This window comes from Neophocaena asiaeorientalis, unplaced genomic scaffold (genome assembly GCF_003031525.2).
Source record: "Neophocaena asiaeorientalis asiaeorientalis breed wild unplaced genomic scaffold, Neophocaena_asiaeorientalis_V1.1 scaffold134, whole genome shotgun sequence".
Taxonomy (NCBI): Eukaryota; Metazoa; Chordata; class Mammalia; order Artiodactyla; family Phocoenidae; genus Neophocaena; species Neophocaena asiaeorientalis.
Genome location: NW_020185339.1, coordinates 3,548,418 through 3,572,585, shown reverse-complemented (window position 1 = coordinate 3,572,585; position 24,168 = coordinate 3,548,418). Strand labels below are relative to the sequence as shown.

Here is a 24,168-nt window from a genome sequence, read left to right as displayed (position 1 = left end):
AAGTTGGAGACACACAGTATGTGACATTTTAATAATTGACACAGGTAGCTTTATTGCTTCTGATTAGCATGATATTGGCATCTCTACTGATGTGCCTTAAGTAGTAGAATTTGCCAGAATGAGCTCTTATGAATGAAGAATGTTGCATGTGGTTTTAAAAAAGTTTTATTTTCCTATTTATTTAAAAGAATTCTTATTACTTGGCATTCTCAGATTGGTATAAGATTTTTCTCAGGTTAATAAAACATTTTAAGTTCTTTGAAAATTAAATGAAAAATAGTTATCTTCAAAAGAATGTATTTTTTCAAGTAGGGATACTTTAACCTTATAAAACGCTAATAGATGAGATGCACTATATGTATATTTCTTCTCAGATTTTTTATTGTTATCAGTAAACATGTGAACACTTTATTACTCTTTTTAATTTAAATTTTAAGGCGTTGCTGGCAAATGGAAAAATGAATACTGAATATACCATTTCTATTCATATTTTTCTGAATCAGAATCCATATTAACATAGAGCTGATTGAAATCTTCCCTGTGAGGGGGAAAACTGCTGGGGACAAGAGGAAGGCTTGCTAAATGATTAATGTGAACAAGATTGTGGATGGATGCTTGACTAGCTTAGGGAAGCACATGGTTTGTGAGAGCTTTTAAAAGCACTGTAGCAGCTTACATTTTTACATAACCCCTAACTCTAAGTGAGTCATCTATTTCATAAAGCAATGTTCGCAAGATCCCAAAGGTGGCGTTTGATGCCAGTAGAGTTTTAAACCCGTCATGCATCCTGTCACTCTAATTATCAGTGGCCTCACCCCACATCCATTCAGAAATAATAAAGCACATAAACTATAATTTTTTTCTCATAGCCATTAGTGTTACTTCAAGTACTTGAAAATAACAGAACTGTTTATTGCCTTAAAACATTCTGTGCTTTAGGTTGTCGCCAGTTCAGAAAGATTTTCTTCCCTCTCTGTTCCTAAACAGAGAATGTTATTGTACAGATCTCGGATTCTGAGATTTCATTATAAATTATTCGATGATACAATATATAATGACATGCAGTGGACTTTGATTCATCCCTTAAGTTAATAGTGAAACTAGGTATTTGAAAATATTATATATATATAATTATATTCAAAAAGTAAGGTAGAAATAATGAGAAAAAAGTTACCACCAAGATCTTTTTGTAGTAGAACAGTCTTGAAACCTTATTTCAGGAGCTCATTTTTATCTGTGAGAGTAAGAATTTCCTTTTGAAACCCTCATCTCCAGTAGCCATTCCAGTCTAACTCATTGACCTGAAAATTTTTCATGCGTCCCAATAGCTGCTTGCAGTATGCATAGGATGTTTTTGTATTTAATCAAGAAGACTTGCTTGTATCTATCTATAGCTCTTCTGTATGCTTTGAAGGGACATACATCATTCATCCCGAATGGAAAATGGCTGATGAATGCTTTTTAAGAGCACATAATAGATATATGTTTAATTGAATTAAGGGAAGGGAAAAACCCATTCTTGCCTTAATAAAAACCATTCTTGCCTTAATAAAAATTACCGTGGTTTAAAAAAGCAGTGTGTAATTTGAGAAGAGAATAATTTTTTCCATGTAGACCATATTCTAAAGGTCTATGATCTGAAAAGCAGGGTCCTTTCCAGGGACCAGCTACCTGAGTCCCCAGAACCACTTGGTGGACTTTTAAAGGTGTTTGATGAGAGATTATATATGGTTTCCAGGGTTCACAAAATATCTGAAATTCTAATGTTTAAGAAACTTGAAAAATTTATAATCAAAATGAATATATATTTAATTGAAAATCTATAAACTTTAACATCATAACAACTTCATTGTCAATTTAGTCTTCATAAATTTTATTTGCAAACAATTTTTAGGTTGTATTTTCTTACTTCCCATGATCCCTGAGTATGTACAGTGATTGCTAAGAAATAATAACCAATGGTAAACTATAGGTGTGGCTTCTTGCCGTATGATTTCAAAAGCAAAAATATAACCTCTTCTTTTTCAGAAAAAGTTCTAGTTTATATGGTGTATTGCTATATTATACTACCTTTGCATGGATATGAGGTGAGGCCATCAATAATAAGAATGACTCTGTCCCGGGCTTCCCTGGTGGTGCAGTGGTTAAGAGTCCGCCTGCCGATGCAGGGGACACAGGTTCGTGCCCCGGTCTGGGAAGATCCCACATGCCACGGAGCGGCTGGGCCCGTGAGCCATGGCCGCTGAGCCTGTGCGCCCGGAGCCTGTGCTCCGCAATGGGAGAGGCCACAGCAGTGAGAGGCCCGCGTACCAAAAAAAAAAAAAAAAAAGACTCTGTCCCTAAGAGGCTTAAAACAGAGCTGGCATTAAAAGCTACTGTGGGGAGAGACCACCAGCCAGAGATAGATGTCCATTCTTCTCCATTATTCATGCCCATGCTTTTCTGTATTACTTGTATAATAATTAAGTGGAATATTCTTTGAAAGAAAAATATTCCCTAATGCTACTTATGTTCACTAATTATACCTGTAGTGATTAGAAAGAATAGAGAGAAAAAGCTGCATAGAATATTTGAAATGTATGGGGTTCAAACTACATTAAAGTAAGTCAGTAAAAAATTACATCTGTTTCAATCCCAAATTTTTTTTCATCGGCAGGCGGACTCTCAACCACTGCGCCACCAGGGAAGCCCCCAAATTTGTTTTTTGTAAATACAGTTGTAGCTTCTTGTTTCACTGTAAAATCTGTTATAAATAGTGTAAGTATTTGAAATTATCTTTCTCTGGCAGTTTCTTTAAAATTTGAAGCTATAATCATATTTCTAAGTTTTGCAAGGTACTAAGCATAATGATTCATTTTATCATATTAAGATGACTCATCCCCAAACCAGAAATAATGATATGTGGTAATTTTGAAAAAACCTCTTGATCCACTTCAGCTCTTTTAACTCCTTTGTTAAGGCTTTCTAGAAATCTCTGTTTTGCTCCTCTGGGGATCCCTAAACTAGAAGGTAGACATTTAAGTGATTCCTAAACTACTGTAGACCCTAGGATGTAATAAACATGAATCTTGCAGTTCTTGTAGATTACTTGCTTTCAAAGGATTTATCTTTCTAGTACAAGAGCAAACTGTATGCCTGCATGGTAGAAAATTCTTCTGATTTTGAAACTTAACTCCAGGCACTTAATTTTGTGGGAAAATTATGATACCTGAATTGCTATGAATACAAAATGTTCATGAATTTTAGAAGGTGCTTCTGTAATTGCAACCAGAGCTTCAAAGTGCAGAAATATGAGTCAGTAATTTCCAGGCAACACCGTGCAGGGCATGAGAGAAAAGGTTAACTGCAATGCCTCCCTCAGTACCACAGTGCTCACTGTTATTAAAGCCATAGGTCTCTGACTCTTCCTGATTCGTGGGTACACATTTTTCTCTGACCAGACACGGTTGTTGCTATTGGAAGTGCAGCTTGTCTGCCTCCTGCTCTGTCCCACTGGCCTGTGCCCTGCAGGCAGTGATGGGATGCCAGGGAGCTGGATGGCCTTGTCTAAGTGGCTTTTACTCTGGTGCCTGCCGATTTCTCGGCCTCCAGATATTGAACACTAGGTCCTTAGTGATATTGGTTCACATCCTTATAGTTTTGCAGGAGTGATTTGGTCACTTACTGTGCTGCTGTTTGGGAGAGGATCAGTACGGCTTTCCTTCACCATTGTATCCTTTGAATAAACCAAGGATGTCGTGTAATTGTAATCCCATTCCTTTCTAAATGTCCTCTGCAGATTTTAGTATGATCTTTTATTAGTCTTACAACAACACTGTGCGGTAGGCAGTGGGACAGATATTATCTCATTTTCGACATGGGAATCTGAACATCATTAGCAGTTACACAGCTAGAACTTAGATTTCTAACCCAGTTGTTTGTCTGCCCAGAGAGAAAGAAATTATGGCCTAAGCAGTCTCTTCTGGGGAGGTGAAAAGCAGCTTCATAGGAAAATCACAAGTAAAGCCTAAAGACCCTGTAGGAAATACTGAGAGTGCAAAGTTGGGATCCAACTCCAGAATTCTCTAGGGAACAGGAGTTTTGTCTTCAATTTACAGTATTTGTGTTGCAAATGGCTATTCCTGATGGAGCAGTGAGTACAGACCGTCCTTTATCTGGGATTGGAGGCATCTAGGAGTTTTATTTATTTCAGATTGGTCAGGGATGTTTACCTTCTACAGTGATGGACATTCTCTTCCTTCATTAGCTATTTAAGGATTTCTCTATGATACCTCCCCCTCAACACACACACACACACACACACACACACACACACACACATTACTGCTGCCTCAGTTATTTCTCTTACAGCTTAAGAATGTTCTCTTTGGAAAGGGTTTTCTCTAAGAGGAACTCCTCACTCACAATTGGATAGTTTGTAACAAAACTCACCTTTTCACTCTGTTTGGGAAGAGTTAGGAAAGGTATCACAGGGTGGTAACATTTGATCTTGCATTTGAAGGATGAGGATAGGCATTTCCCGACATATTTCTTAGTATTTTCAGAAAATTTCCTTCCTTCTGCCAGTCCAATGAATTTTTATGTTATTGTAACTACAGAAAAAAAAAATTTATTCTAGAACTTTAGAAATAGAGCCCGAGTGCACTCACTATTCCAGAAGGAAAACCTGCATTTAATGTTGAATAATCATTAGGTTAGCAACAAGAAAAGCGTTAATTTCAAATACGGCAAAAAAATTCTGCTCTATTTCATATACACCTAACTTCTTTCTGGAGATTATTGCTTCTCTTCTCACATGTTTTACTTCATATATATATGAAGTACATATGTGTGTGTGTGTATATATATATATATATATGTATAAAGCAATTATATATATATATATGTACACACTTCCAATTCTGGAACTCCCTTTTCTTTTCTGCTTTTCTTTAGGACCAATAAATGGCATTTTCCAAGGTACCTTCTTTAGAGTCTCTTTTCAATTTTGAAATAACATCTGAATTTTTAGACACCAGGCTTTATTAGTGAAGAATGGATAGCATTCTCTTATTTTATCCTACTAATTACCAATCGTAATTTCATATCTTGCTTTCCAGCCTGTTCCTCAGTTAGACTTGGGGATAATGAAGAAGTTTTCTAGGGGCATCTCAAAAATGACTTGGGACCAGACACATACGCCATTTGCAGCAGGTCCATACCTTGGCTGGTGATAAAAACTTCCCTTCCAAGAGTTCCTGGCAGTATAGGATTTAACCATCTGCTGTAAAACTTGCCTGACAAATATCTTAAATGTTTACATTTTGATGTTATGTCATTAATTTAATGGAATAGACATCATTCATTACAGTCTTTCTCCCTATATGTATTCTAAAAATTACTAAATTTCTTGTAAATACACAATATTCCAGGATCTCCACGCATCTCAGATAATATTTTATATATTCTTTCCATTAATGTCTAACAGTGATTTAGGAATACCAAGCACTCAACAAATACTTGACTGAATAAAGAAAATGCATGAGTTAATGCATGCATCCATGAATGAATAAATAAATCAGATGACCAGATAATTCTTCTGGTGTTTTCTTCTCTAACTCTCAAATCTCCACCCCCTCTCCATTGGCTACTCTGCCAAACTTTTCCCCATCCTAAATCAGCCTGCCTCTCTGCATTAAACCCTGACTTACATCTCTCCTTCCAGTCACCTGCAAACTTTTAAAAAGTATAGTCTAACCTTACTGCCTGCACTTACTTTCCTGCTTACTCCTTGATCACTCCAGTTCTTTCAGCTCCACTCTGCAGAAATGGCGATCTTGGGGGAGATACACAGCATCTCAGTCACTAAGTTCCATGACCTCTGTTGAATCCACTTTCAAACAGAATTTGCACTTCACTTCACCTTGTTGAACGCTCAGTCATTATTAAAACTCTGCTCTGGAGGCCCCTCACGTACTATCCTGGTTCTCGTACAGTTGTGATTTGGTTATTTTTGTTCATGGTCTTTTCCTTGGTCCCTCTTTAATACTGTGTTTGGCCTTGGATTTCTCCTTCCTATTCTGTAATCTCTTCCTGGATATACCTTGCTATGTTATACTTAATTCCCAAGGTCTATAGGTATATCCAAACTTATGAAGACCTTTCTCACACATGATGTAAAAATCCCTACTGTCCCTGTTCTTCAGAAGATTTATGCAAATATTTAAAGTTTTGTGCAACAGCTGAGAAAGCTGGTATCCTTAAAGCTTATTATTTATTTGTTTATTTATTTTGGAGGATGGCTACCTCTACTTGTAATCCTCTAGGCTTTAATGAATTACAAGAATATAATCTATATGTTACTAATTGCTAGTACCAAATTTTTTTCAGGAAGTAAGAGAAAACACAGATTATCAGGCCATCTTCTTTTAAGAATGGAGATTGCAAACTTAACCAACTTCTGGGAAGTGTAAGATTTCCTTTTCTCTCCAGTAACACCCTTGCCGGAAAATGCTAAACTCTTGGTCTCACGTGCACGCACTGAATTAGATACATTCTAGGCCACCAGAAAACTCAGCTCACATTCGATACACTAAGTACTAACTCATTTGGATTATTATTGCAAACACTCAGAAGTCTCTGCTGTGAAGAGGCGGTACGTGGTTGCCGGTGAACCGAAGTCTTAGCTTTGGGGTAGATAAAACGATGAGACACTTCTTTAGCAATATGCCCTTCTATGTGCATTGTTCTTTGTATGGGCAGTGTTTTGTGTTTACGGATTTGCATCAGGATATCTGTGTGTCTGTGTATCTGTGGAGCTAAGGAACAGCTGTTGCCACTCCACCTGGTGTGTACATTCAAACTTAGACCGCACCACTCTCTGTTGTCCCCAGTACAGACTGAATGTTAGTTGCCATTTATTATCACAGTTGCCTTTTTATTCTTATTGTAGGGAGGTATTTTCTTATACCCAAGTGTCTGTTAAAAGAATATCCCCATGAAACACAGAAAGTACTATATCTTGTGGTACATTTTTGGGGAACACCTGAAAATTATTTCTCACTTAATATGCAAGCGGAATGCATCTCTGTCAGGTTTATTGTTCTAGTTGTATATTTTGAGTATAGTAGGCTTCACTCATTAATGTTTCCTCTTGTGGCCCATGTTGGCTTTTGATTTGTCATTTCTTAGCGTCCTCTTCATTTGTTTACCCTCAGCATCCTGTAAATGCTGCTAAATAAATGATTTTTAGTGGTTGCCATATTCACATTGTATTTCAATGTGTAATGATGATTTTTACACTTGTTATAAAAATATTAACGATTAAAACAAACAGATAAAGTGAAATTATATACAAGGTTCATTCGAAAGATTAACATAGAAAAATCAGGACCTGAAGGGATCATCTGCTTCAGCTTGCTGCCTTCCTGCAGGTTTAGTGATGAACAGTAACGGTAACAACAGCGACAGCAACAATATAGCAGCATCTCTGTGGTTTTGGGTTTTTTTTTCAGGTTACAAAATGGTTTCGCATGCATTTTATGAAATTACGGGAGGTCCAGAAATGGTGATGTAGCCTTTTTTCCTCCATCTTAAAATATTACAAAAAGAAGACCTAGCAAGGGAGGACCTATGGGTAGGCCAGACATAGAGGAAATGGGAAATCCCAGCTGGGCCGCTGATCCCACTGGTAACAGCATTTTCTGCCTGACAGAATGTGAGAATACAGTTCAGTGTCTCAGAAGTCTAATATTGGGGTAGAAGGTGTGTAATGTTGCCTCATATTGGCAGTAACCATGTCTATTTCATTTTCCATTTTCTCACATCTGCACTGTGAAGTCACCACTTCACTTGGTGTTTTTTGTGAGTACAGGAGGGTAGGGTTTTGAAAATCTTTAAGTTTTACTGTATCTAAATTTCCAAGCTATAACGCATCTAAAAAGTTTCCTGAAAATACACTGAGCGGTTATTTTCGTTAGGTAATACTTCCTACAGGGAACCAATATGAGAATTCATTTGTTTACATAAAGATAGATAGATAGACAGATGGGTGATAGATAAAGATTAAGCCCTTATTGTGTGTATAACACCTGTTTCATACTATGGAGGAATGAAAGAAATATAAGAGGAAATTGATTGAAAAGAACAGATATACGCTACCTTCTACTTTATATGCTCACCTATCTTCGTGTGTTCATAGGGGTGAGAAATCTCATAGGTCTGGATGCTCACGAAAAGAAAGAACAGAAGAGAGAAGAGTGAGAGGGAATTCTCAGAGTGGGGAGGCACATTGATTGTGAAGATAAAGACTGTGGGATGTTTAATTGGAACGTCTTATCACAAAGAGACTGGCAAAGGTGGCAGCTAGCACCTTGATACTTCAAAAAAATAGATTCATTTGCCTATGGTGGAAGGATATTTCTCTCAAAAAGTAATTCAGTGATGCATTTTTGGTTCCTTTTTGTAGACGTTATGCTTCTTATTGAAACAATGATTGATGCTAATAACTATTTGAATGCCAGATGCGTGTGCCTTTTGTGCCCTTCCCAGGAACCACAGTCATCCCTTCGTGACTTTGCTATGTCATGGTCAACCACTTCAGCCTCAGTTAGACATGATCTGTCCAGTGGATTTAGGGGTTACAATTCAATGTGGGATTTGAATTGTAATCGTCCATCACAGTGAAAAACTGTCAGTTCTAATCAATCTGTCTTTATTACCATTTTCATCATAATTCTCACTGCTCTGTTTTTATATAAGGTTGCCATTACCACCTGGAGCTTTTTCAGGACTCTGGAAGAATCAGGAGGCATTCAAGCATTTATACTTTGAAAAATTTCCTGTAAGAACTTTATTGTACTTTTTTTTTTAAATCATCTTACACACTTCTCTATAGTTCTTGCCTATTAAGTTGAGTGGCTGGCTTTTAGAATCATGGATCACAAAGCAACTTTTAAAGGTTATTTGGACCAGTTTCCAGATCTCAGGGATAAGAATGCCCAAACCTCAAATGTCTAAATAAGTCATTTTAATATTTTTTATCAATCTCTGGACATAGAAATTTCTCCATTTCTCTTAGCAGCTTTTTCTGAAACGTAACAGCCTTTCATATCAAGAAAGGTTTTGTTAAATTAAAACTTCAGGGGACTTTCTGTATGATTCCTCACATTGGATTCCTCTGCACGGACTGAGAACATCTGATCAGAACTGGACACTGTCATTAGAACCTCTTTACCTCCTCTCCCCCGGTTATGTGAGCAAAATTTGTTCTGTTTGCCAGAAGTTGTATTTTTTTAAATCCCTTTAGCTATTACTGACATTCTTTCCTGAGTGTCCTCTGAGTTCTTTATTTTATAATACAGATACAGGATAGAGACAGTGTTCTCAACGCCTAACCTCCAGTGCTCTGGATAACAAACAGTATCTTTCTGTGTTCTGTTTTATCATTTACCTATTACTCTGTGGTTTGTGTTTATAACAGCACATAATTGATAATAGGCGAAAGGGTCCCACTATCTATCATCTTTCTGCTGTTTCTTCGCTTCTATTTCTTTCCCTGACAGAGATACCTGGTCCTCATTTTACACTGGGTAAAAAAGAATCAATGATTAGAATTTCATTTAAAAAAAGGTGAGTCTATTTAGCATTTTTGTGAAGGACAGCTAACCTAATCAACTAGACAAATGACGAGAATTAAAATAGCTTCCTTTAGAAAGACATCTCAGGGTTAAATGACCTCAGTAGCCAAGATTAAACATGCCCCAAGGGACTGTGGCAGAGAAGATTTGTCAGTAGAGTTGACTCCAATCAGCCCAATCTATCTGCCTGATGGGCCGCAGTCAAATCACCAGAATACTGATGTGATTAATTATAACCTGACAGTGGTTCATAATATGTGCATGTGGTTTTCAGCATGACCGCCTTTAACACTGAAAGCTCCTTCAAAGCCCCATAAACCATAGTTTATGATTAAACTATATGTAGTGAATCTATACTCTTGTCTTGTTACCCTGACCTCAACCCTTTCATCTAAGGATTTAATAACAGCACAGAAGGGTTCTATAACTTGCTCCCAGTTTAGAAGTAACAGAGCTGACATTTGGACCCATATATTCTGGCTCCAGAGCCCATGTCTTTACTTTACTCTCTGATAGTAATTGCAGTAAGAGCTGCCAGTTATTCAGGGCTCATGATGTGCCAGGGTCTGCCCTTTTTAGATGCTCCATCTCATGTATGCTTCTCACAGCCTTATAAGGTATGGTCCGTTACCCTATTTAACAGACGAGCATGCTGAGTCTTAGGAAGATTTAGAAACACAAATAGTGACTCACCTGGATTTGTCCTGAAGCCCATGCTTGTAATACAGGTATTAATGTAACTCAGAAGCATTAGGGGAAGTAATATTTATTTCTTTCTACTTCTTATTCTTCTTGATTTTTCATTCTATTGTGATAGCTGGACCAGTGAAGATGTACTGCTACTCTTGAGTCGATAAAAAAAAATGAAATTTTATACTTACTATTTAACTATATTTCACTGAGGCTGCAGTGCAATCCAAATCTGTGTTAACAAACTAGTGGTCTATTTTGTAATTATTCATAGAGAGCTTTAATGCTTTTAAAATTTAACACAATTAAAGAAGAAATTTATCAGAGAACTACTTTGCAATACCAAAGTATACTGGAAATATTGAGCTATTACTTCTCCATTAAAAGGAAGAAATTGGGTTCATAAGCTTTACAACTCTCAGTTCAAACACTTAACGTGAACATATATAAGAACACTTTTATTCTTGGCTGTTAGGGGAGCAGAGAGATTCTAGTAGGCTTTCAAAATCAAAAATAGTTTAATTCCATAGGCTAGTTATGAAAAAAATTCAAATGAATACAGTAAACCTATTTCTATCACATTTTATATTTTACCAAGCTTAAAAATGATTTCATTACCTAATACTACATGCTAATCAGACATTATTTATTCTTATTTTCAGGGATACTATGACACCATGGATGCTGGTTACATGGATGAAGAAGGTTACATATATGTTATGTCTCGAGTTGATGATGTGATAAATGTTGCAGGTCACAGGATTTCTGCAGGTGCCATTGAAGAGGTATTGATGACTATTGGTCTTTTATTCCAGGTAGTATTTAGGGACAGAGCTGAGCTGAAGTCAATACTGAGGTTGTCAATATTGAGGTTAAGTCATTCCACTTGGAAAATTTCCAGACCCTTCCTTTGAAGCATAGGCTCGGTTGGTCACTCTGGTATTTCTCTCACCTCACTTTCTCTCCTGTGGATTTTCCTGTTCTCCAGATTCCCCGATTCCTGCCTGAGTGGTAGAGAGGAATTTTAAGCACTTACATATATTTGTAATTTATGGGAGAGTCTATATACATTTGCTTCTTGATCCTTGCTGCTTGATTGCTTCTAGCTTCTTGATTTGCACCTGTTGATAGCCAGGTATACATATAGTCTTTACTGGGTGTGTGATTTAAACATTTTATTGTACTCTTAAATCCTGAGAATTTTCTTCCAATGTAAATTACACACAGTCCCCAGAAGAGTATTTTAAAATGTTTTCAATTTTTTTTACCTTAAAATAGAGTAAAATCCTCCTTTTTATTGTATAATACTATGAGTTTTTTACTTATAGTATAGATTCTTGTAGCCATCACCAACAACCAGGATGCAGAAAAATTTCAACACTGCCCAAGAATTTCCCCATAATGTCACCTTTTTATTCTGACCTTCCCCACCCCTAACCCCTGGGAACCACTAATTTTTTTTTGTCGTTCCTATGTTTTTTGGTTCCTATGTTCTAGAATCTCATATAAATGGAGTAATACAGTATGTAACCTTTGGAGACTGGGCTATTTCATTTAGGAAAGTGCGTTTGAGATCCATTCAAGTTGTGTGTATGTCGATTATTTGTCCTTTTATGTTGCTGTGCAGTATTCCACTGTGTGGATGTACTAACCCATTTATGTTTCCTTTACCCATTAGAGGATATTTTAAGTGCTTCTAGTTTGAGGCAGTTATAAATAATGCTGCCATATACATTCAAGTTCAGGTTTTTGTGCAAAAATTAGTTTTCATTTCTCTAGGATAAATGCCTGTAGTGAGTCTGCTGGGTTACATGTTAAGTGTATGTTTAGGCTTATAAGAAACTACCAAACTGTTCTCTAGAGCGGCTGTGCCATTTTATATTCCCACCCATAGTGTCTGAGGGGGTCTGTTTCTTCCCATCTTCATTAGTACTCAGAACTGCCATTGTTCTTTATTTAAATCATTCTAATAGATGTGTAAAGATATCTCATTGTGCTTTGAATTTGATTGTCTGTAATGACTAAAATGTTGGAAACCTTTCCTTGTGTTTATTGGCCATCAATGTTCTTCTCTGTCATTAAAATCTTCTGCCCATCTTTTTAAAAATTGGGTTGTTTTTCTTATTGTTCAGTTTTGAGAGTTTTTAAGGTATTCTGGATACAAGTCCTTTGTTTGATATGCAGTTTGAAGATATGTATTTTTTTCCTGTCTGTGGCTGGTCTTTCTATTCTCTTAAAAGTGCTCTTAATAGAGCAAAAGTGTGTTTCATATTGATGAAGTCTAATTCAGCATTTTTTTCTTTTATAGATGATGATGTTTATCGAAGAACTCTTTCCTAACCCAAGGTCATACTTTCTTCTTTGTTTTCACCTAAAATTTTATAGTTTTACATTTTATATCAATTTACCTTTACATTTTGAGGGGTTTTTTTGTATATAGTGCAAGATATAGGTTGAGGATTTTTTTTTAATGTGGATGCCAATTCTTCCATGTGTTATATGTTGCAAAGACTGGACTTTCTCCATTGAATTGCCTTTGCACCTTTGTAAAAAATTAGCTGACAGTATTTGAGTGGGTCTATTTCTAGAGTATCTCTTGTTTTATTGATCTGTGTGTTTATCTTTTCACCAATACTATTCTGTCTTGATACTTTATAGAATGTCTTAGAGTTGAATAGTGTCCATTATTTTCGAAATCGCTCCACTTTTCAAAAATCGTGTGGATATTCTGTTCCTTTACTTTTCCATATATATTTTAGAATGAGCTTTTCTATAGTTAAAATAAATCCTGCATGGATTCTGATTGGGATTGTGTTAAATCTATAGATGGATTTGAGAAAAATTGATATCTGGGCTATACTGAATTGTCCAATTCATGAACTTTGTATGTCTTTGCATTTATTTAGGTTTTTTTTGATATGTTTCACTGACATTTTATACTTTTTAGTGTGCAGATTCTGAACATATTTTCTTTTTTTAAAAATTTATTATTTTATACAGCAGGTTCTTATTAGTTATCCATTTTATACATATTAGTATATACATGTCAATCCCAATCTCCCAATTCATCTCACCACCACCACCCCACCCCACCCCCGCCGCCGCTTTCCCCCCTTGGTGTCCATACGTTTGTTCTCTACATCTGTCTCTCTATTTCTGCTCTGCAAACCGGTTCATCTGTACCATTTTTCTAGGTTCCACATATATGCGTTAATATACGATATTTGTTTTTCTCTTTCTGACTTACTTCACTCTGTATGACAGTCTCTAGATTCATCCACGTCTCTACAAATGATCCAATTTCTGAACATATTTTCTTAATTTATACCTAAGTATTTAGTTTTCTGAGCTATTGTAAATAGAATTTTTTTTTAGTTTTGGTTTCCAAGTTTTCATTGCTAGTGGATATAGAACTGCTATTGACTTTTATGAACTGATATGTATCTTATGATCTTGTTAAATTCATTTACTAGTTCTAAGAGTTGTGTGTATATGTGTGTGTATGTGTGTGTTTGTATTTCTTGGGATTTCCTGTGTGGACAGTCATGCTGTCTGTGAATAGAGATAGTTTTATTGCTTGCTTTCCAATCTGAATATTTTTTCTTTCTTTCTCTTGCCTTTTTGAACTGGTCAGAACCTCCACTATGATACTGAGTAAGAGTGATGAGAGCAGTTACCTTCGTCTTGTTCCTGATCTTAGGGTAAAAGCATGCAATATCTTACCATTAAGAATGACGTTACCTGTAGATGTTTCTGTACATGGCCTTTATCAGATGAGGAAGTTTCCTTCTATTACTAATTTGCTGGGGTTTTTTCTTTCTTTTTTTTTTTTTATCTTGAAAGAATGTTAAATTTTATCAAATGCTTTATCTGCTTCTATTGATATGATTGTGTGGGTTTTCTTTTTAAGCCTGTTAATATGGTGAATCACATTAATTGATTTTCAGCTGTTGAACCAGCTTTGCATTGCTTGGGATATACCTCACTTAGTTGCAATGTATTATTGTTTAATACATTGATTTTTTTTTTAATTTATAGTAATCTTTGCTGATCGGAAGTTGGCTTTGTGTGGTAATCATGTTTTTAATAGTGTTTGTATCATTTATCTTTTTCCATCCTTTCCTTTTTAATATATCTAGATCATTATATCTCCTGTGGCCTTTTTGTAGATAACATAGTTGGGTCTTGTTCTTATTTTAATCCAGTTTTACAATTTCTATCTTTTAACTGGTGTTTTTAAGACCATTAACATTTAACTTAAGTATTGATATATTTATGTCTCCAAGTTTATTATTGGTTTCCTTCTTGCCTTTTCTCTTTTTTATTTCCCTCATGTTACATTTTCTCCCTTCTTTTAAGTCATTTGGTTCTTTTTTTGTAGCTTCTATTTCTTTGCTGAGAACTTCTCCATTCATTCCAAGGGTGCTTGCCCATACTTTCTGGACCACAGTTACTGTGGAGTTGTTAATATTTATCTTTGTTAATTTTATCCTAAATGTGCAAATGAGGCATTCTTTGTCAAAGACAGATTTCTTAATAATAAGTGTGTCATCGCTTTCTTACTCCCGGTCTTACCCCTAGGTGACCCAACAAGAGCCGATGGGAAATTTCCCTACGTAAGTAGCCAGCCACACCATAGATGAGAAATAAGGAAAATTATTTTTCTCTGCTTATAAAGAGGAAGGAGGCAGCTATCTTTCCCCCTCCTAAAGAGGTCTCCTTGGACACATAATAGCCTGAATCCAAACTCCAGTTCTTTGATATGTACATAACATCTCTCCAGGAGGCAGATAGCCCTGTGTGTCTCAACTTTTGCAACCTAGAAATGTTTCCAACTTCTAAGCCTTCATCTTTTTGACATGTAAATACCAAGGAAGATAGTGAGTGGGCCAGTCTGCCCAGCACCTTATGAGTTTAACCTAGGGATCTAGTCTAGGATGTAAGCATTTTGCCCACCCAGGGAAATTAGAAAATTTTATTATCCTTTCATATCAGAGCAATTATCTAAACAAACAGCTATAGATCAAATTCTCAAGGTATTTGAAGAGTCTCAGGAGGCTAGGGTTTTTTATAGGGCCAATGAGGAAATCTGGAAAAGTTTTATTCCCCTACAGATATAATAGCTACATTAAAATCTTTATCTGATATTTGTAATATTTGGATTGGGGTTTGGCATTTGTTGATTATCTTTTTTAAAGGAGTGTTTAGGTTTTCTAATTCTTTTCATGTCCAGTAATTTTACATTTTATATTTTGACTATTACTTTATGAGATTTTGGATCCTTTGAAAATCATCTGGATTTTTGTTCTTGTGATTGTTTATTTTAGCAGATGGTCAAGCCATTTAAGATCATACCACACGTCCTTACCCACTTTCTGTGGATTGTGGTTCCAACGTCAATTTTGTTTTCAAAGCCTTTACAGTGCTATTCTTGTACATCTCACTGTGTCTCTCTCCCAGAGGCCAATCTGAAACTCAAGTAAAGTGCTCAAAATCTGTGATATGCTGATTCTGGTTGGATTCATGCATATACAACTTTACAGTAGGCTCAGGACATCATACTCAGATTTAAAATATCCCTTTTTCTAGCTTCTTTCTCTCCACGATCTACTCTTCACTTTTTGATTCCCAGGGCTCCCCCTTACTGCTCTTCTCGGATATTTATAGCCTTCCCAGGGCTTCAGCCTCCCCGTACTCCTGCTGGAGTTCAGTCCTGCAAGGTCTACCTACCTAGCGTCCCTGGGGAGAGGAAGGGACTCTGTCTCTTTGTTAGCACTTGCCTGGTATAGGGCAGAGCTAGTCAACAGGGATCAACTCTCAGGAACTGGATGGCTGCTGGTGGGGAGGACAAGTGGTACTGAATCTTTCCTGGCTCTCTTGGTGTAAGATGGGGGAGTCCCCAGTGCTCCATCCCCAGGATCTGCTGCACAGTGATAGTGGAGAAGGGAGAGGACACAGCTTTTTGGCTGCATTCACCTGGTGAAAGGTGTGAAGAGTCAACAAGGTGGTTACAGCTCTGTAGGAAGGAAGAGGGACACTGCTTCTTCATTGGTGTCCATCTGGAGTAGGGACAATAAAATCAAAATGATTCTGTTTCCCAGCTCCTCTGCTCCTTTTCCTGGACATCTAGGTGGACACAGCAGGCATTTCTTAGGGCTTTTCCTGTCTGTACTTATTGACAGTTCCACATTTTTGACTGATATAGAACCCAGGCCAGAATATATAGGAGGCAAAATCAACAAACTAACGAACCATAACAACAATGAAAACCAAAAACTTCTAAACAAGCAAAAAACAAGGGACTCACCATCAGGTTGTCTCTCAGGTTCTGATAGAGTCTTCTGGTATGAATTTTTTTTTTTTTTTGCGGTACGCGGGCCTCTCACTGTTGTGGCCTCTCCCGTTGTGGAGCACAGGCTCCGGACGCCCAGGCTCAGCGGCCACGGCTCACGGGCGCAGCCGCTCCGCGGCACGTGGGAACTTCCCGGACCGGGGCACGAACCCGTGTCCCCGGCTTCAGCAGGTGGACTCTCAGCCACTGCGCCACCAGGGAAGCCCTGCTGGTATGAATTTTAGCCCAAAGTATTCCATCGCAATTAGTGGAAGTGATAAGATGGAATGTATTTACTCCATCTTTTCCAGAACCAAACCCAGAATAGTTTTCGAATGGAATGGGGCAAACTGCAGTTTAAATTAAAGAAAATGCTTGAAGCAGTATGACTGATAATGCAGTAGGATGAGAGTATGCAGAATCATAGTTCCCCTTTCTCTAATTAAAAAAATGGTCACTTTCTCAAAAGGTTGTACTTCAGCCCCAAATTAACACTTAACACTTCTTGTCATGTAGGCTTTTCTTTCTTTTTTTTTTTTTTTTTTTGGTACGCGGGCCTCTCCTGTTGCGGAGCACAGGCTCCGGACGCGCAGGCTCAGCGGCCATGGCGCACGGGCCCAGCCGCTCTGCGGCATGTGGGATCTTCCCTGACTGGGGCATGAACCCGTGTCCCCTGCATTGGCAGGCGGACTCTTAACCACTGCGCCACCAGGGAAGCCCTAGGCTTTTCTTTCTTAGTGACGGTCAATGTGATATTATTTGAGTAAAAGGAAATAATTGTATAAAATATTTTGGAACATGTGACTTTTATCTGCTGTTATAATATTGTTTTTAACTGACTGTGAATTTTGTGATAACCTGAAATTGAAATTTATGCTTCATGTATTTTGGTGTGTTGACAAAAGATGGTTCTGGCTTCAGGAACTTTTAATTTCTTGCTTATAGGAGATTACGTCCATTTCTGGCAGACTCAGCTAATCGAAATACAGAGATTACATATGCATAGCTCTTATTATCAGTCAAAATTCTTAGTTCTCTCTTTTATTTTTAGAATGAAGGGTGCCAACCTATTCAAATATATATTGTGCTTTAATGTTTCTACTGACATGCTTCTCACTATATGTAACAGCAGAGTGAGGCAGGCAGAAGATAGGCAGTTAAAACAGCAAAATTGAAAAAACTGTGCCAGAATCCATGACATCTAACAGGAATTTTGTCCCCGGGTCTTAGAGTGCTCATAGCATGTAACAGGACACTTCTCAGCCTTAAACCTTCTTGAAGTGAATGTCTCCCTTTATATGAATTAAATGATTAACTCTTTATTGTATATTTATGTCTAATAAGGAAATTAATATCTCAATTCTGGGTTGTCTTCTCCATGTTAGAATCTATTAGAGGGTTGAAAACCAACATTTTTACCGGCTTTTTCCCAGCTCCTTAGTAAAGTTGCTTAACAAATTGATAATATGTACATGAAATGTTCATATTAATGACAGCTTTTACTAAACTGCCCAAACCTTATTTTATATTTAAATGCTTTTCTGGGAGTCTTAATAATGAATGCTGGATTCCACTTTGATTTTTTGAAATAGGACTTGAGGGTCTTAAATCCATTGGGAATATTATTTATAGAAAATAAAAATAGACTGAATGTCTATTTATATACAGTGAAAATATCTGAGCTTTTTCAGTTGCCCAAAGTAACATTTGACAAATTTATCACCTTACATAAGACTAAATCAAACAGAAATTCTACTAAAATGACTACATCACAAACATTTCAGGAAACACTGTGTTCTTTTCTGTTCTCGACATAAGAAAATAGAGTCCTACAGTGGCTTTTAGAAATTTAAGAGGACATTATCCTTGCATATCCCAATGCATGTGAGGGCCTTCTATAAATATCCAGTAATAACCAAATCTATTTGAACAGCTGATTAATCTTTGAAAGCCTACCATCTAGCTGGACAATTGGGACACTTAGGTGGAAGTTCAAGGTATTCTTAAGAAAAATGTGTCCTAAATCTGCTAGTTCAGGTCATGCGAGCTCAAGTTACTAGGAGTCAATGTGGTCCTTCTGCTTAGTTCTTTTTCACTGTTGTGGGCAGATCTTTTCATGCAGAGACATCTCCAGGGAACAAATTGGGCTCCCTGATTTCATTCTTCCCTTGTAGCTTAAGATTTAGTTTGTTAAATAATCCTACGAGTATCCTTGGAAACTTGGAAATCTGGTGTTAAAATACTACATTTAAAGCCTAGGGCAGTGTTCGCATACAGTTTTCCCTTTCGAAGGTTATTCTGACCAAAGCATCACTGTTTGTTTTTCAAGCTAGCTATTTTGTTCACTATTTTAGGAATAATTTCTTCAAGATTGAATATATTTCCATAAAGTGCATATTCAACAAAGATGCCATGCAATTTCATTTCTACCCAACATTAAATGACTGCTGGATGTAAATAGTTGTAAAATTGCTGAATATTTTCCTGGGCACTGATATGAATATTGATGAAGATGTGGAATCTGGCAGTTTCCTAGGTGACTTCATTGTCAGAGGAGGTAAAACAATATTCCTCCTCTTCCCATAGCAAAGACAATCTCCCTCTGCAGAGTGTATTTTACAAGGGTGCTTGATTTAAACTAATTTTTTTCTAAAATTAAAATAGTTAAAACATAATTAAGAAACCTGTATAATTTAGCCCACTAAAACCATAAAACCATTTAAATCAAATAAAATTTACACAAAGATGGCAGTACAGCAGAAACCAAGAATGACAGTTACTTGCCAGGCCTGTTACCATAACATTTATATGCTCACTTTGGGTGAAACAATTACCTTTTAAGTTGTGTCACTTTTTTTGGTACTTGAATGCCAGTTAACCACAGATACTTCATGGATTTTATATGGAGGGAATACATGAATGTGGCTTTTGATTTCCGCCCCCCCCCCATAGGACATTTGGTGGGCTTCTGTCCCAATATGTTGCCAAGATATATTTTGATGCTTTCCCTTTTCACAATTCAGTTGTTGAAATCATTATTTGGCATGCAAATACTGTTTGTGGAGCCAACACAGAAAGCTGCCTCTCTTCCTTTATGGCATCTTTTTAACACTGATAGAATAATATAATGTTTTATCCACTATAATGAACTTCATTTACAGATGGCACGGAATTCTGGAGAATGACATGTTTCTCACAGATTTTTAAGAATCATATCTTCAGTTGGCAAAAAATGGGAAACTTTGATATTATAAGGAATTGTGTTATATATTACTTCTGATTTTAAAATACTCTCTCTGCCCTTATAGAAAACCAGTCAGCGTTTTCCCATCCACTTCTGAAAACACTGAGACCAAGGATGGAAGTTAAAATAGCAAGGTGAAATCATGGCAGACTAGAAGTTTTGTTGTTCAATTTAGTTAAAATTATAGTCATACTGGTTAGGTGCAAAATATCTAGATGTATGATTTTTTTTTTTACAGTGATTTAAACTGTAAAACTTCAAAAACTCAGGTATAGAAGCACCAGTGAACACTTTAAATAAATGGGCTTTTGACCATTAAAACTCTGGTTAGCCAGGTAAAAGTATTTTTCTCTATTCATTAAGGGAATACTAAATAGGATTTAAAGGATTGAACCTACCAAGTCTGTGTCCTACCTGCTATAGAGAAGTTATTCTCTTCCACAGGCTGGTGACCGTCAAGACTAACTGCCCAAACAAAGCTCTGACAATAAAATGTGTCTCTACTCTCAACGTACAGACTGAAAAGAAAATAAGAACTTAACAAATGGGAAACATTTTGAGAGTTCACACTGAAGCAGTGAGAGAAGGTGGTATTGTATGGTCTATGTAGTATGTGTTTTGCAGAAGCTTTTGAGTCAGGACCAACTAAAGGAAAGGGCGTAGACACCTTTACCTCAGCAATGAAGTTAATAAAATATATAGTACAAAAATCATTTATCACGTACCATCCTGAGCACTGCAGGAGTCAAAAGCTATGTGGATGGCAGCCCTCACAACTGAATACTTCAAGGCTGATGCTCACAGTAGGATACGGGGCAATGTTGATTTGAATGCTTAATTAGGGGCAGTGTGAGATAGTCCACTGGGTTTGTACCAAACATTCTAGCAGTTCATTGAGTCTTCTAGGAGTTCAGAGAAGAGAAAGCTCATTTTCAGCTTGGATTACTTGTTTTTTTCCCTAGAAAGTTTGGGATTTTTAGTGGCATGTCCCGGATTTTGTTGGTTTTTCTCTTCCCTCTCTGACTGTACCTTTATAGTGCAGTTTGTCAGCTTTTCCTTTTTCATACGGTCCTTAGATGTTAAGAGTTCTTTAAGGCTTTCACCTTTTCTTCTCACTGCTTTCTCCCCAAATAATCTCATCCATGTGCATAGCTTTCATTGTCATCTATACATTAATGGCATTCAAGTACACATTTTCAGATTAAGATTCTCCTCAGATCCAATTGCCTTGACTTGGAGGTCTGAAAGGTACTTCAAATGGAATATCTCCAAGATTTAATACATGATTTTTCCTCCCAAGCCTAGCCCTCACCAGCATTTTCTGGCTTAGAAAATGACACCACTATCCAACCAGCTACTCAAGCCAAAAACCACAGAATCATCTTTAACCCCTTTGACTTCTTACTTCATATCCCATTTATCATCAAATTCTGTCCATTTTACCTCTAAAAACTCTGGAATCTTTTTATACCCACTACTATAACCTTAGTCTACTATTGTAGCCTCTCTGGGTGTTTCCCTGGGTAAACGATGACACCCACCTTCAACAATCCTCTATTTATTCTTCACAATGAACCAAAGTAAGTTTTTGTTTTTCAAAATCCACTCTGAAGTGAAAGTAGCCAATCTGTAAAGGCTCCATATGTAGGATTCCAACTATATTAACATTCTGGAAAAGAACTCTGGAGACAGTAAAAAAGATCAGTGGCTGCCAGGAGTTATTGGAAGGTGAGGGATGAATAGGCAGAGCACAGTGGATTTTTAGGGCAGTGAATCTACTCTGTAAAACACTGTAATCATGGATCCGTGCTGTAAAACCCATAGGGTGTACAACACCAAGAGTGAAGTCTAACGTGAACTGTGGAGTAGAGTGAGAGTGATGTGTCAGTGTTGGCTCAGCAGTTGTAACTCTACTGCTCTGGTGAGGGATTTTGATGGTGCGGAGGCCGTGTGTGAATGGGAGCAGGGGTTATATGGGAAAAACGTACTTTCTGCTGCTCCATTTTGCTGTGAATTTAGAACTATTCTGAAAAAATAAAGTCTGTTAAAAAATCCATTCTGATCTTGCATCGCCTCCTTACCTCCTGAAAGTGCTTTATTACCTTCCGATGCTACTAAAATAGTTGGAAGCCCTTCACATTCACAGCCCTTTTCTATCTCTGTAGCTTCATTTCCTCTTACACCATTCTCACTTTTGCTCTCTGCTCTCCAGCCACACTGGTCCCTTTTAGATTTGAATGGTACAAGCCCATGCTTCCACAGGGCTGTTGCCCCTCCCCTGTATGCAAGGGTCCTTGCATACGGACCCTTTAGACCTGAGCTCATCCTGAGTCACTTCCTAAGGGAAGGCTTCTCTGAGATCCATATTCTTCTGCCACGTTGGTTGCTTTGGTTCTATCTCTCATTTACAAATCCAAGTTATTTCCCCAAAGATTGTACCACTTTACATCTAGACATTCACAGTAATTAAATGTTCACAATTATTTATTAACATCACCCTTTGCTACTAGACTGTAAGCACCGTGAGACAGTACCCAGCTTATTTTTGCTCACCACCAAGTCTACTGCAATATAGGAGGTTGGAGGATAGGAGGTATTAGTAAATGTTTGTTGACTGAATGCATGGAGGAAAGAATGAGGACTGCCAAACTTGCCCTTGGTTACAAGTTTGCTCACTGTTTTCTCCAGCCATAGGGGTTTGGAGTCACTGAAATATATATTAATCTCTCAGAAAAGAACTTTTTGAACATTCATTTTTAAAAGTCCCATCACAGCAGATTTTTTTTTTTTCTTAATCCTAAGCTTCTGTATTTCATGTGGTTACTCTATTCTCTGAGTTCTTGTGATTCCAGATAGAAATTTGCTTTGCTCTTTAAGGCATTTAGAGCTTAGGGTGAACAATATGAAAATGGTTGGTCAACAGTGGTGATTATCTGATGTCAGGGCTTCACTCCACGTGCAGCCTTTCCTCCACATCTTGGAAAATCCTCTCCGGATGGGTGGTCACTCAAGAAGATAAGTGTGTTCTGTTCATTGCTCAGTAACAGAGGTGGAAATAAAATCACCATTTATTTTTTAAAATTTTATTTTATTTACTTATTGGCTGTGCCATGCGGCATGTGGGATCTTAGTTCCCCAACCAGGGATCACTTCGGTGCCTCCTGCAGCGGAAGTGCAGAGTCTTAACCACTGGACCGGCAGGGAAGTCCCAAATCACTGTTTATTGATGGGGCTGCTTTGGGTTCCTCCGGAAGGTGTCCTCATGGTAGCCAGCACTGAAGCCAAAACACCATGAGGCCATCTGTTTTCCAAGGCTCATTGCAATTTGTTCCCAAGTGGTATCACTGCATAGTTTCCCAGACTTCATTAATAAACAATTGAGATGAAGAAATCATTCCCTTACTTTCCAGGTAAGCTAAGCAGTTTGTCTTAATTGCTTAGCCTTTACTGAGTGACTACCTGGGGATCCTAACCAATCACCTCAGTAATAGTGATGTGAATGGTGAATTGGTAGTAATTTTCACAGAGGTAGCTATGGGTTTTTAAGTTATCTGATGTGTACTATTTTCCCCAATTGAAATTATAAATATTGCATATATATGTGTATAGATATTCTAAATGAATGCTTGTTTTAAATTACAGTCTGTCCTTTCCCATGGCACTGTGGCCGACTGCGCTGTTGTTGGCAAGGAAGACCCTTTGAAGGGTCATGTCCCGTTAGCACTCTGCGTGCTGAAGAAAGGTGAGAGGTCTTTCTCCTCCCCGACTGCTGGGGCCCTGAATGATTAAAGTTAATTCAGAGCTTACCATCTGAACTTTCTCCCTAGATATAAATACAACAGAGGAACAAGTCTTAGAAGAAATTGTGAAACATGTTAGACAGAGCATTGGCCCCGTGGCTGCTTTTCGAAAAGCGGTGTTTGTGAAACAGTTACCCAAAACCAGATCTGGCAAAATTCCCCGCTCAGCTCTGTCTGCCCTTGTCAATGGCAAGCCATATAAGGTAAATTATCAAGGATGTTGAGTGCTTGGTTTTGAAATGTTTTCCCCCACTTCTTTGGTGTCAGCTAAGATCTTTCAATGGTTCTCAAGCATGAATTATATCCCTAAAAAACACGTAACAGTACTTTTTTTTTAATATTACGGGGGGAAAATTGCATAGCCATTCTCTCTGTAGGAATGAGGGTTTTGGATAGAAACACAGATTAAGACCATATACTTTTGATTATAAGAACCAGTATGTGAAAATATTTTACTGTTAGTAAATATGTCAAATTCAAACTTGT

General features: G+C 37.3%; 1 protein-coding gene across 5 annotated transcripts in view; it reads left to right on the top strand.

The window, feature by feature from the left end:
- The window catches only part of ACSS3 (acyl-CoA synthetase short chain family member 3), a 151,345-nt gene that overhangs the window by 119,382 nt on the left and 7,795 nt on the right, over positions 1-24,168 (top strand). For 3 of the 5 annotated variants that reach the window (XR_003002075.1, XM_024736438.1, XM_024736440.1), the window contains exons 12-15: positions 8,740-8,821; positions 10,970-11,092; positions 23,525-23,624; positions 23,710-23,885. Coding sequence is in view for 3 of the 5 variants with exons in the window: in XM_024736438.1 (XP_024592206.1) it covers positions 8,740-8,821; positions 10,970-11,092; positions 23,525-23,624; positions 23,710-23,885 (481 nt within the window). In the remaining 2 variants the exon portion in view is untranslated. Of the gene's footprint in view, positions 1-8,739; positions 8,822-10,969; positions 11,093-12,615; positions 12,654-13,941; positions 14,924-23,524; positions 23,625-23,709; positions 23,886-24,168 lie in introns of those variants that run through there. The other 2 variants (XR_003002077.1, XM_024736439.1) reach the window with 2 other exon arrangements.